Source organism: Sminthopsis crassicaudata, chromosome 1 (assembly GCF_048593235.1).
Source record: "Sminthopsis crassicaudata isolate SCR6 chromosome 1, ASM4859323v1, whole genome shotgun sequence".
Taxonomy (NCBI): Eukaryota; Metazoa; Chordata; class Mammalia; order Dasyuromorphia; family Dasyuridae; genus Sminthopsis; species Sminthopsis crassicaudata.
In genome coordinates this window covers 277874501-277888789 of record NC_133617.1, presented here as the reverse complement: position 1 = coordinate 277888789, position 14289 = coordinate 277874501, and the positions used below count along the sequence as shown (strand labels likewise).

The 14289-nt window shown below is 35.0% G+C and overlaps 1 protein-coding gene across 1 annotated transcript in view; it reads left to right on the top strand.

Moving 5' to 3' along the window:
- The window catches only part of SLCO5A1 (solute carrier organic anion transporter family member 5A1), a 164074-nt gene that overhangs the window by 110592 nt on the left and 39193 nt on the right, over positions 1-14289 (top strand). The window contains 2 exon segments of the mRNA XM_074278853.1: positions 11502-11629; positions 11631-11701. Of these exon segments, the coding sequence (XP_074134954.1) occupies positions 11502-11629; positions 11631-11701 (199 nt within the window).

Here is a 14289-nt window from a genome sequence, read left to right as displayed (position 1 = left end):
TGCCTGTTCTCCGATTTCAATTCCTTTTATATGTCCCTAGAGTCTTTCTCCCTGGAAGTGTCTCTGGCTAGGATGTTAGCTCAAGTATCCATGCTTTTAACCCAAGTGAATTCAAAGTTAGCAAGTTGGGTCCTAGGATTTTCACCCCCTCTTTGGGTTTGTTTTTTTAAACTAGTTTTATCTATAGCTGTGAGGCCTTTCTCTGAGGAGGTACTTTCCTAGATGGCCTAAGAGATTATTGACTGTTAACTTTGGGCAAACCATTAATCTGTTGTCTCAGTTTCCTCATCTGTAAAGTGGGGCTAACAATAGCCTCTACCTTGGATGTTGTGAAAATCAAATGAAATAGTATTTATAAGCCACTTAGCACTTTGCTTAGCACAGTGTTGTTCATTTGTTTCAGTCTTGACTTTGCCTGACTTCATTTGGAATTTTCTTGGTAATTGTAAATACTAGAGTGGTACTATATAAATGCTAGTTGCTATTATCATCAGTCTCAGTTTCCTTATCTGCTTGATGAGTATGATTATATTGTGCTACTTCATAGAGTTGTAAAATAATTATCTAATTTATAAATATTCAAGTGTAGTAAAAAATGAAAATGATGCATTTTTGTTCTATTTCAGTTACACTCCTGATTTCCTTCCTCTTTCCTAAGAGATACCAAGTTGAACTTCTGGCTCAACCCTAGGTAGATTATTCATAAACTCAAAATTAGCACATTAATGAAATAATTTATTAGTTACTGTTTCAGTACACTCTAGTGGCCTGTAGGAGTTAATACAGTTTACTAAATAGTTTAATCTTCAGCCAGGGAGCAGCCTAAGTATGAGGACAATCTGGCTCAGTATTTTTCTCATACAGAATTGATTTTACTTTTAATGTCCTTGCTCTACTCCCTGTGGAAGTGTAGCTTGCCTAGGTTTCTGTAACTAAGCTATTAGTGAATGTTAAGATCATCATCTGTCTCCATGGGAAATCTCTGAGTACTGCAGCATTTGGACAACAACAGAAAGGTTAGAATTGGAAAAGTGCTGACTGAAAGCTGATCTTGCCATGGGGCCCTGAGTCCAGCTGTACATTTGGCGCTGACACAATAGTTCCTGTAGGCCACACCCAGCTGTTTGAACTAGAACTGAGGACAATTGCTTGATTATCAGCTGTAGCTTCAGTTCTTGATTTTGCTCAATGAAAAATTAATGCTGTAATAATGAGCTAACCTTTTCCTTTGAAATTGCTTGTAAAAGAGGCTTTACCTGTATAAGGGAAGGGAGCCAAGGAGACTTAGTTTTTAGTTTTTTTGTTTTTTCTGTTTCACCTTTGGTTTCTTGGAGCTTGGAATAATTGGAAGTAAACACTGATTTTGCATTTTATCATTTAAAATCAGCACTGTCCTCTGGTTTTATTGCTTCACTGCGGAAAAGCCTTTTAGGTTTATAAGCTATAAACGATAAAATATTAATTTGGTTTGATTTTTTTTTTTTTGATTCACATTCAGCATTTGCTGAAAGTACCTCAGGGCTTTTTGTTAGTTGCATATTTGTAGGATCCTGAAGTGAAAAACATTATTTTTGTTGAATCTACTTTTTTTTTTTTTTTTTTTTACATTGTAATTCCAGCAGACTTTAAATAGGGTATACTATTCCCTAAGAATAAAGGTCTCAGGTTTCTCTCAGGCTGTTCTGTCTCCCTACTTTTTCTTACTGATGGCAGAAGAGAACCTTATAGGTTACTACTATAAGAAAATTGGATTAGTTGGATTATATCAAGTTATTGCATGTGGTTCTTAAATCTGTATCTCAATGAATTGATTTAGAGGCATCCAAAATATTTCTTTAATGGTTTATATTAGAATCCTTTGTGATCTCTTACTGACCTTGGGAAGGGAATGTTATTATATTAATCAAAAGAAACATTAAAAAACTGTTGTGCCGTAAAAGAGGCTCTTTTATACAAAACATTCTAAGGACAAAGTAGACTAGTTTTGTCTCTTGAATGCATATCCATAACAGACTTAATTCTTGAACAAGCACCAGATTTGAAGTTAAAAGAACTAAAGTCCTAGCTTTGACACTTATTAGCCACATTAGTGTAGGCAAATCATTTAAGTCAATCAATAAATATTTATTGAATGTTTGCTAGGAAGTATTATTATTTCCATTATATAGAAGTGTTAAGTGATTTTCCAGTGATTTAATAAAGACCAGGCTTAGCATATGTAGTCCTTTTAATTCTAGATCCAGTGTAATTTGTAGTATTTTCCTTGAGTTTTATTTCCTTATATAACACTTAATACGTTGTATTCCAATGCTTTATTGTGTCAGAGATAACATTAAGTTTTTGAAGGCTATACCAGTGGAATTCAACCTATGTTAGGTCCATTGTGGAATTCAACCTATGTTAGGTCCATTGTGATAGAAAATAGATAGAAAAGTTTTGAGTATTACCCTACTGATGGAATCTTCCTTTTTTTAAAGACCCATACAATGAAGATATATGATGATGAATTCTTTGGCTGTGGCAACCCATGAAAGAAAGAAAAAGACAAAATTATTCCTAGGCTTTGGAGGCTTTCTTTTGCTTCTTTTTTGCCAGCAAATGGGATTAGGTGACTTGCCTAGAGTCACCTAAGTAAGTGTTAGTTGTCTGGGACTGGATTTGAACTCAGGTCCTCCTGACTGCAGGGCTAGTGCTGTCTCTCTACTGCACCACCTAAATGCCCCTTCCTTTTGCTTTTGAATAATGTTAGTAGTAGTGTTGGAAAAAGGAGTAGAAGATATTAAAAATCATTGGTTGGGGGCAGCTAGGTGGCACAGTGGATAGAGCACCAGCCCTGAATTCAGGAGGACCAGTGTTCAAATCTAGTCTCAGACACTTAACACTTCTTAGCTGTGTGACCCTGGGCAAGTCACTTAACCCCAGCCTCAGGGGGGGAAAAATCATTGGTTGGTTGTGTTTTTTGTTTTTTTCCATTTGTAACCTTAACTTAATTCTTGGCATGCTAACTGTAAGATCCCTTGTCCAATGATCAGTGAGTACACTATTATTAGAGAAATTGAATTGTATCAGACAATTCTTGATTTAAACAAAATAAGAAGGAAGTTATATTTTGATGAGGAGTGGCTCATGGATTCTTTTTAGAGAGTCAAATAAAGAAATTGATAATTGGTTCTATTCTGTATCCTCAACAAAAAGACACATAATTTCCTGTGGCATTTGCTCATCTCATTTTTGAGTACTCATGATTTTTTTTTTCAAAAACAATTGCAGCTTATGTACCAATAGTTGATTCAAAAGACGAAGAGATAGAAAAATGAAGAAGAGAGTAAGATCTTTTAAATGCACAAAAACTTGGTAACTAAGTGACTTCATACAAAGTTGGGAATAAATAGGTAAGGACAGGGAGAAGCTTACTAGAAAATAAAGAACAATCATAAGTAATAAAAGATGAACAGTGCTATACCTGGGAATAGCAGGTATTATTATGAGTCCTCTGGCATTTTGGTTGTTCATTGTGTTAGAATTTCTCTTTCAAGGTTGATTTTCTTTACAGTATTGTTGTATTATTTGTTCTCCAGGTTTTGGTTTTTTAAAACTTATTTCCATTCATACAAATATTTTCTATTTTTTTTCTTTTTGAAACTATCACCTTCAACATTTATCTTTGACTTCTTTCTTTATCTGTACATGTCCAATGATAAACTTGTAGAAACAGAGAGTGGGGGCAATTTAGTCATTTTTCTTTACTGATCCCAAGGGGGCATCTGGAATACCTAGAACTCTTCATTGTTATGCCAGCATTGATCGATCCCATCTTTTCTTTTCTTCTAGTTTTCATCGTATGAGGTAAAACTCTTGAGATTGTTTTAATTTTTATTTCTAGTAGTGGCATATTTAAGAGTATATTTTTATGTGGTCAGTTATAGTTTGGAATTTGTTTATATCATTTGACTACTTATCTACTGAATGGCTGTTAGTATTATGAATATTTTTTTCAAGAATTAAAAGGCATTTGACAATATTGAACAATGAATAACATCACAAAAATGGAACTCTTTGCATTTTTTGAAATGGAAATGATGTTACTGATGTGAGGGTCATTCCTAAATTAGTGGACTGTATATAATTAGACCACTGATTTATTAGTGAAAAGATCAAATTCAGCATGAAAGTGGCATGGTAAATAGGTTGTTGGACTTGGAATCAGGAAGACTTATCTTCCTGAGTTTAATTCTAGCCTTAGATCCTTACTAGTTGTGTGTTTCTGGGCAAGTCACTTAACTTTGATTACTTTAGTTGCTCATCTATAAAATGAACTGGAGTATATCTTTTGCCAAGAAAACCCAAAATTGGGTCACAAAGAGTTAGATGGGACTGAAATGACTTCACAACCATAGAAGAACAAAACTGAGAAAAAGTTAAACTGTGTTATCAAAATTCCATCTTGATTTACTAAAACTTACTTAGAATTAAAAATGGTTTATGAACAAAAGAGATATAGATGTACACTATAATTCTTTTTAACTGACATAGATCAATTATCAAAGCAAAGAGGAAAGGGAGAAGGGAACAAGTATGTATTTAGTTCCTACTATATACCAGGCACTTTGCTAAGTGCTCTTTATTCAAATATTATCTCATTTAGTCCTCATAACAACTCTGTAAAGTAGGTATTATTATTATCCCCATTTTATAGTTGAGGAAATTGAAGTGAACAAAGATTAAGTGATTTGCCTAGGGTCTTGCACTTCAATTCAATAAACATTTATTAAGGGCCTACTATGTGCCAGGCACTTTGCTAAGCTCTGAGGACACTAAGAGACAAAATACAGTGCCTGCCCTTAAGGAGCTTATGATTTAACGGGGAGACAACATGCAAACAAATATTTTGTTATATATACAGGATAAATAGGAAATAATTTAATGAGAGAAAGCACTGGAATTAGGGGTTTGGAAAGCCTTCTTTTGGATATGGGATTTTATTTGGTACTTAAAGGTGGCCAAGGGAATCAGTAAGTAGATTTGAAGAGGGAGAACATTCCAGATATGGGGAAAGTCAGAGAAAATGGCTAGAGCAAAGAGATAGAATGTTTCATTGGTGGAACTTTTAGGAGGCCAGTGATAATCAGATTGAAGAGTAGATATTGGGGAATAAGGTGTAAGAAGACTGGAAAAGTAGGAGGGGGTAATTTATAAAGGGCTTTGAATGCCAAACAGAGAATTTTGTGTTTTCTCCTAAAGGCAATAGAAACTGTGGAGGGCAAAACCAGTTTAGAAAAAGCTTTGGTGAAAAGTTTAAGCACAGGCCTAGAATATTTAAGGATAAAAGTGGAAGAACAGCAAACAGAAGAAAAATGGGAACTCCTGGGTGCTAGTGGGATGGCGCCCTGCCTTGATTTAGGCAGCCCGCCAGCTTCCAGGGGCTTCTCCTTGCTCCCTGACGTAGAGTGGACCCGAAGTGGAGAAACTCAGAGAAAAGCAACGGAAACTCCGCGGTGAAAATCCCAACCGGTTGGTGGAGGACAGATCAGTCAAGAAATTTGCTGCGCAGCAACCCAGTGGAGGTTTCCCTGTTCATAGAATTCAGGTTGGTGATTGGGTGCTGATCCGTTCCTGGAAGGACGAGAAGCTGACTCCGTGCTGGGACGGACCCTACCAAGTGATACTGACTTCAGATACTGCAATTCGCACCCAGGAACGAGGCTGGACACACCACACCAGGACAAAAGGACCTGTGGCGCCACCTTTATCAGAGTGGACAGTTGAAGACAGGGGAGACCTCCAATTACATAAGAGGAGGGGACCTCCACTGAATGGGAATTGTAACTGTATGACTTTTCTTACTTTGGGTCTCTTTGCCTGTTTGTGATTTGATATATTTTCCTTTGGGAAGTTTACCTTAACTTCACGGTGTTATAATAGTTGAACATTATGAGGCTCTCCCTAAGCTTTGGGTTTATCTATTTCCTTATGACCTTCTAGAGATGAGAACCAATTTCTCCTGCTCATGCAGAATATAGGGAGGACATTTAACTTATCAAATTGTTGGATCTGTGGTGGATCCCAACAATTGAACCAATGGCCATGGGTACCTGTCCCCCTAAGCCCAGCCTGGATCCTTAGCAACAGATCCCAAATTCATAATGGGACCGGTTTCTGGAATTTAGAAGAGAAACATCAGTGGTCATTGACCAAAGATAGGAAAGGGAAATACTGCTTAAATCAGACAGGACGAGGTTCGAAGCTGGGAAATAGTGTTTGTGAGTGGACCTATTCGAGAACAGACCTGAGGCCAAAGACAATTGACTGTACAAAACTGTCTAAATATTGGCGGGATACGGGGAGGAATCCTCAATTGAAGTGTGGGAAGGACTAGAAAGACTGTACCTTGGATGTTCTCCCAGAAATAGGAGAGCAGGGATATTGCTATCAACAAGTCACTACTGCTGAGTGTAGTGAAGTAGAATGGGATGTATTGAGATGTATAAAAGAGAATAAGAGGAAAGGGAACATATACATTGAGTACAGTTACCAATGGGGTTGGTATAATGTCACCCCAGGGACACCCGGGCAACATGGGACTCTGTTTTCCACATTTTGGAGTACCTCTAATCTAACAGGCCAGTGGCCAGTTGCCAATTGTAGTTGGAGAAAAGAGCAAGGTTTATGAAAATGCCAGTATGACACCTTTGTGGGGGAAGCCCCCTAGGGATGAGAGACCAACAATATTACCCTTTTACAAGGAATAGCTCAGACATATTTCCAAGGGAACAACCTGCTCTAAAGGGTCATTATTGGATCTGTGGTTTAACTGCCTATACTCATCTGCCTCTTAATTGGACAGGGAATTGTTATATTGGACTAATAAGGCCAAAAGTTTTCTTTCTTCCCGAACAGGCAAACCAATATTTAGGGATTCAGTTGTATGATAATTTGGGAAGGGAGAAACGGAGTTTAGATACCTCCATCACTTGGACTGGAGATGCAAATGGTTGGGGTGAGGCCTGGCCTCCAGAAAGAATAGTTAAAGAGTGTGGGCCAGCGACCTGGGCTCAAGATGGAAGTTGGGGATATAGAACTCCAATATACATGTTGAACAGGATAATTAGGCTTCAGGCAGTTGTAGAGATTATCACCAATCAGACAGCTGAGGCACTACATCTTTTGGCTGATGAAGCTACTCAAACCAGAGAGGCTATTTTACAACATAGACTTGTGCTGGATTACTTGTTGGCTGAGGAAGGGAGAGTTTGTGCTAAACTAAATTTATCCACATGTTGTATAAAGATTGGTAACAATGGTAATCTAGTGAAGGAAATCACTAAGAACATTAGGAAACTTGCTCATGTTCCTGTACAGACTTGGACCTCACTGTTCAATACTTCTAGATGGTCCTGGTTTGGGAAGCTGGTGGAAGCAGCTCCTTTGGTTGGGCCTTATAGCTTTTAGTGGTGTTATATTATTCCCTATCTACATCCCTTGTTTGATCAGATTAATAACCAGAATTGTCCAAAACTCATCATCTGGAATGATCAGGTTGGAAGAGAAAGCTGAAGGGTCTGTTAAATGCTGTTAAAAGGGTAAGGGTGGAGCCGGTGGCCCAAGGCCAACAGAAACCAGAAGGAAGTGAGGAATTCATAGGGAATGTGAAATTATGTTACAAAAATTTGAAGAGATCTCAGTGTACAAAATAAGAGGAGGGACTGAATGAGATGAGGTGAGATCTTTCAAGACAGTTGTGAAAATCGAGTAAGGCTTCATCTACTTCAGAGTTCGAGTAGGCCTGAAGGACTCTGAAGGGCATTGCCTTCCCCTCCTACGACATCTCCCTATTTCATCCAAATATGGGCAACTATGTACTTATTGGTCAAGTTCAATTTCATGGGTAGATCTCGCGTTTAGAATGTAAGACTCTCAGCCAATGAGGATGAGGGTCAGTGGTGGGAGGGGGCGTTTTGCGTTAGGGATTAAAGGTGCTGTCCTGCCCACAGGAGGCGCTTCCTCTCTTCGATAGTCTACTCGAAGAGTGGGACGCCCTTCTCGCGAGAATGTACAATAAACTTTGCTTTTCTCTAAAAAAAAAAAAAAAAAAAAAAAAAAGAAAAATGGAAAGGATCAGCAATGCTTTTTTTAAATGGAAAAAAATTACTGATTTTTTTCAAAATTTGTAATGTTCAGGATAGTTTTCTGGAGGTCCTCAGGATCAGCCCAAGTCCTTGATCTTAGTGGAGAAATGATGAAAGCAGGACAGCCACCACAAGGCTGGTCAAAGATGAAATAGATCATTTTCAGTCCTTATCAGCCCTTATATACCTTAGTACAATTACATCATTACAGCACTATTACATCACCATACTAAGTATATATATGAACTAGAGAACCATTATCTCATCAATTCCATTGAGTTAACACCTTGTTTCAAGTATATTCCAGAGTTCCGGCCCTTTACAAAAATTATCTACAATTTCTGATATTTCCTTCTTATTTCCCTCTCTAAGAGAGCCATCTTTATTAAGATGAAAAGAAGAAAACAATAGAAAAAAAGAAGCCCATTAAGGAATAGGCAAGCTTTCTCAAGCTATATTCTATAATAGACCAAATTTAAACAGGAGGAGAAAAATGAACTAGTTTTCCTTTAAAAAACTGCAGTATGCCTTCAGTGACCTTAATTTTTACTTGGAAACAAAGAAGACCTATTTGAATATTAACATATGTGCTATTAGCTCACATTTACTATATTTCCTCATATCACCTCTATCTAGGCAATTTGGTTCAAATCTTATTGCCCCATTTTACAGATGAAAAAACTGAGGCTTAGAGAATTCAAGTAACTCTCCCCTAGTCACATACATGATAAGTGTTGGAGACAGGACTTGAACTCTAGTCTTATGTAATTTAAAATAATTAATTCTTTTAATTTTAATTTTTTTCATCTTTGTTAGATTTTGAGCTCCATTTTTTCTCTTCCTTTCTTCCTATCCCTTTCTCTAATACTGCAAACAATGTGATAGAGGTTATACATGACCATCATATTAAACATATTTCTAGATTAATCTTGTGAAAAAGGATTCAGAACAAAAGGGGAAAACTATGAGAAGAAAAAACAAAAAACAAAAAATAATCACTTTTTTTAAAAAAGAAAAATTCCTGTCTTTTTTTTAAAAACATCATAGTCATTTTAAGATAATCCCTATCCCCTGAATATCTACTCTCTCAGAAGGAGGATAAAAAATATTTTAGCAAAAACAACCACTATTTAACAGTGTCTGTTATTGTAGGCAACATTTTCCCATGCTCTTCTGAGAGGAAAGAGATATGTTACATTATCTTTTCTTGTGGGTCCAAATTGGTCATTACTATTCATCAGAGTTTCCCTTCCTTTTAAAGTTCTTTTAATTTACATTACCATAATCGTTGTATTCCTTGACCTTCTGGTTTTGCATAATTTGCAGCACATATTTATCTCAGCTCTCTTTAATTTATCTGAATTCCTCAAAGTGGTCTTGTTTGGATATGTTTTTTTGCTCATTGTCTTCCCCATTAAATTGTGAGCTCCCAATGTGAGAGGGACTATTATTTGCCTTTCTTCTTATTTACCTATCTTGGAATTGGGTAAGATATATATATATATATATATATATATATATATATATATATGTATATATCACTTTGCAAATCTTAAGGGAACTAAATAATTGTCAACCACTATCATCATTATTACAAATGTAAATATTAAAGGTAAATATTAACATAGCCTTATAATAAATATTACAAATGTTTTAAATTTGGGGGGCTTATTTTAAAGTTAATGAAAAAATACATTTTTTCCCCATTTGTTTTTTTCACCCATAATTGACTTTTATCTTTGAGACCATAAATATATCCATAGGGTAGGGGGACAAACATAAAAGGAAGAAAGGGAGAGCCTTTAGGCAAATCTTTGTGGTGATCACAGTTGGAGAGCACTGGTGTTAGTGCCATTATATCCCAATTTTATTCCAGGTACACATTATCATTATAATCTTTTTTTCCCCCAGTAGACTTTTCTTTGAAGAGAGAGTAACGAATAGGGCTGGAACTAGAGAGCATAATGACTCCAAATAATACTTTTTTTTTTTAATACATCTGTGATCTCTTTTCATGAAACATGTTCATTTTCAAATAAGGACAGGAGAATTTTAAATTTAGCACATACAAGAGGAGGTAATGAAGGCCAAGAAAGACAACCTGATCAATCAGAACTAATGAGAACATTACTCTTAGTTTAAAAAACACACACACACAATCATGATATGAAAGAATTGCAGATTTTGTATGGGAGGCTACTGATACCACATCCTACAGTTTTTGAAACATTTTCATCCCAAAGATCTCTAAGCACTTATAAACTCTATGTCTCATGGTATCACTCCTCTCAAAGATTAATTGCTTCCCTTAATCACATCCCAGAGTACTCCTTTTTATTTTTAATTAAAAAAGGAGTAATAGAATGTAATATTCCCTAGATGTTCAAGAATTAGAGGTAATACCTAAGAGTTCTAGAAAGGAGATTAGGCATCTTGGGGAAAGGAACTGGTTCTTAAACTTTTGCAATACAGTATGCATTTGATAAATGCTTATTGGATCCAGGGTTAAAATAAAACTTCTAATCCTCAGAGAGTTAGGAGAAGTGATTGATAGCTTCAGATCGTATTTTGGAATGTATGGGTAAAATTGTGGGAGGTACTATGAGGGGATGCTTCTGACCAGGAACATCTCTAGGTCCATAGTTTGGGTCAGTTAAATAATGCTATTTGCACATATGCTAATAACAGTAATAAAGAATGAATACTTTAATTCAAGCAAATGAATTATTAGTTTTATAAAATAAATATAAACCGGATCTTAAGGAATTTCTAATGAATTTTGCCTTTGATTTTGTCCATTATTTACTGAAAGCTGATCTGTAGCTAAAGAAAACTTGGGATTACTTTGTTCTTATGATTTCTGCTTCCTCATCAATATGAAGGCTATATATATTTAGTAGTCCTGCCAGTGTTCTTCTATCAGAAAGATTTTTGTTTGTCTTAGTTACTTGTTACTATTCTTGGATTCTTGGCCTTTAAAAAAATTTATTTGAAGTACAGTATACTTTAAAGGAGAGGCAGAAAACCCCCACATGACCCATCCGAAATGCCTCCCCTCTGGGCTCAGTGATGAATGATATTAATTTGACTGGACTCTCTTATTAAGAGCATGCGGGTTCAGGTTTCTAATGACAGCAAAATATCCTATGTATTCCCCCCCCCCCAATCTAATACAGTGCACACAATAGGCACTTAGTATTTGTTGATTAAATGAATCCAAGATTCTATTATATCTAGATGAATTTGTTGATTATGATTATTCTGTTGATATTTGCCATGGTGCCAAAAATTCATAAAAATAGAATGAGTTGAAAAAAGCTAATGTTAGTATTCATTCATTTCATCTTAATCTTCTGTTTTCTTTCTCTTCCCTAGGTGTGATTATTGTGCCGAGTGCTGGTGTTGGTATTGTCTTAGGAGGTTACATTATAAAAAAGTTGAAACTTGGTGCCAGAGAATCAGCAAAACTAGCAATGATCTGCAGTGGTGTGTCCTTACTATGTTTTTTCAACACTGTTCATTGTCGGATGTGAAAGTATTAACCTGGGTGGCATAAATATTCCATATACAACAGGGTAAGTATCTCTGAATGACTGAACAATAAATATTACAATCATGGAAAACCCTCTAAATACTTAAGTACTCAGCTCTGTTGTAGAATCTAATGCTATGTGCCTTTCTAATTGTTCTCAGGTGAATGTTTTATCTCTTTGCCTAGAATGCAATTTCTTTCTAAGACAGAGACCATGCTTTCTTATTCCTTTCAAGTTTTTGTCCCCTCAAAGTGCTTTTCTACAGTAATTTCTATCTAGATGATTTCTGCTGATGGTGAATAAATAAAATTAATAGCAACCCTCATTTATATAGCACTTTACAACTTACAAAGTATTTTCCTCAACAATAATCCCTTGAGATAGATAGTAAAAAGTATGACTATTTTCTACAAATCCAATTCATACAGACATTACCTCTTTGAAAATGAAAACTAAGGACAAACAACAGTAATTTTCTTCCAATTAAAAAAAAAACAACTGAGACTCAGGTTGAGTAACCAGATTGATTAAAGTCATTTAGAGAGTGAATGGTAGAAACTAGTCTTGATCACAAGTTTCCCAGACCTAAGTCTAGCCCTTTCTGCATAAATAGAAATCTTTCTTTTTGGAGCTCATAAAAATGCAAAACATTCCATCACTTACACATATCAGATATGTTTCAGTGTCCATTCATTAAACAACATTTCAGTGTTTCTTTTTAAATATAAGGTTTCAGTTTATGAATAAAATGCTTAGTTTTTGATTTTTTTAAACTTCACAGTAGAGATCCCTGTTGCAATAGATTCCATTTGAGATTGAAGTTGTAAAAGTTTATATTTCATTGGGACAATTTAGAATCATGGGTAAGTGACAATGACTAAATCATTTGTGTATTATATTGTTAAATATTATTTTGCTTCAAATTTTATTTGAAGGGAAATTTAAAAATTATTTTGCAAACAGAAATCATGTCTGAGTTGTTCTTTACTACTGTAGTATTGAACCACGAACAAAGATAATCTTAATCATGTTTTTTTTGATGAAGGATATCATTAAAAATGTGACATAAAAGAATTATTATCAAAACTTTTCCTTGAATAAAATATGTAGCCAAGATAAGTTGGTATCATGGATAGAATTTGGACTTGATGTTGGGAATACTTTGATTAAAGTTCTACCTCTGATATTTACTAGCTATGTAACCAAGAACAATCAGTCAATAAATAATTATTGAGAGAACTTACTCTGTTCCAGACACTATGCTAAATCCTAGGGATACAAAAAGAAGCAACAGATTATCCCTTCCTTCAAAGAGCTAACATTCTAATGAGAGACAATTCCATTAATTTCTCTGAACCTTCATTTTCTTACCTACAAAAGGGGAAGGTTGTAGGAAACAGCTTTTCAAGTTCTTTCCAGCTTTGAAATTGTGATCCTAATAGAATAAGGCTTACTTATATATTAGAATATACAATAAAATGCTTTCTAAAAGAGATTTTCTTGAAAGAAAACAATATATACTTTCTAAAACCAGAATATTGGTTACTATGAATATACTTATATTTTGAATAAAACTGAAGCATTGTACATTCTAAAGGCTGTCTAAAACTTGTCAGATGTGAGATAAAAATCAGCTACTTTATGTGGATTCCCTAGAGAAATAATTTTCTAAAACTCGGGAATGGGACAACTCGAGCTGCTTTCATTTGAATAGTTTACTCATTTGGTTGTGTTGGCAAAACATCGGAGGAAAACAAAGCCTAAATGATGAGCCACTGATGAGATGTCTACTTTCCGACTTTAAATACGGCTGTGATTTTCTTCGAGATGTAAATTGAATTTCATGTATGTATTGCCAAGTCACTTAGGTTAGAAAAAAAAAAGAAACAAAATCAAAGCAAATTATTAGGAATACAAGTAAAAAACATTTCTCTGCTGCTACATGGTAAAATCATCTAAGATAATTGGCAGTCAGATAAATTGTTGCTCATAGACCATAGTATAGACATCAATGGCTAATATTCATGAGATATTCATAAATATATGTGATCTTTTGGATTAAACTAACTTAGACTAAAATTTCTTTAAAATTTAAAACAAATAGAAAATATAGCAAAAGAAAAAACAAAAAAAATTGTCATGTTTACAGCAGAACATGAGAGGATTCAAACTATGTAACAAATTTCTATTTCAAGAATGTATATATAATAATAGGACACATTGTATTTAGAATTATCCATCTTTGCTTCTTTGATATAGTTTTTTTTATTCTCTGCTTTGCAATTTTTTACTTTATTCTTTTCCCCTTTCTTCCCTGCTCCTCCTCCCCCAAGTAGGCTACAGTTAAGCACACATATATGTATGTTTTTATATTTATATGTATACATGTGTATATACATACATGTACATGTATATACACATATACATACATGTTATCTCATTTTCTATCCATGTTAACTCTTGTACTTCTACCCACTAACTCGTCCCCATCCCAAAGGATTTCTCCCTTATCCTCTTCTCCCTTTCTTTTTCTGAAAGTTCATTGAATATCCAACTAATTTAGAATCTTAAGAAATCTTGTATAAGAGGTCAGATTTACTTCTGGGAAAAATATTTATTTAAACTTTTTC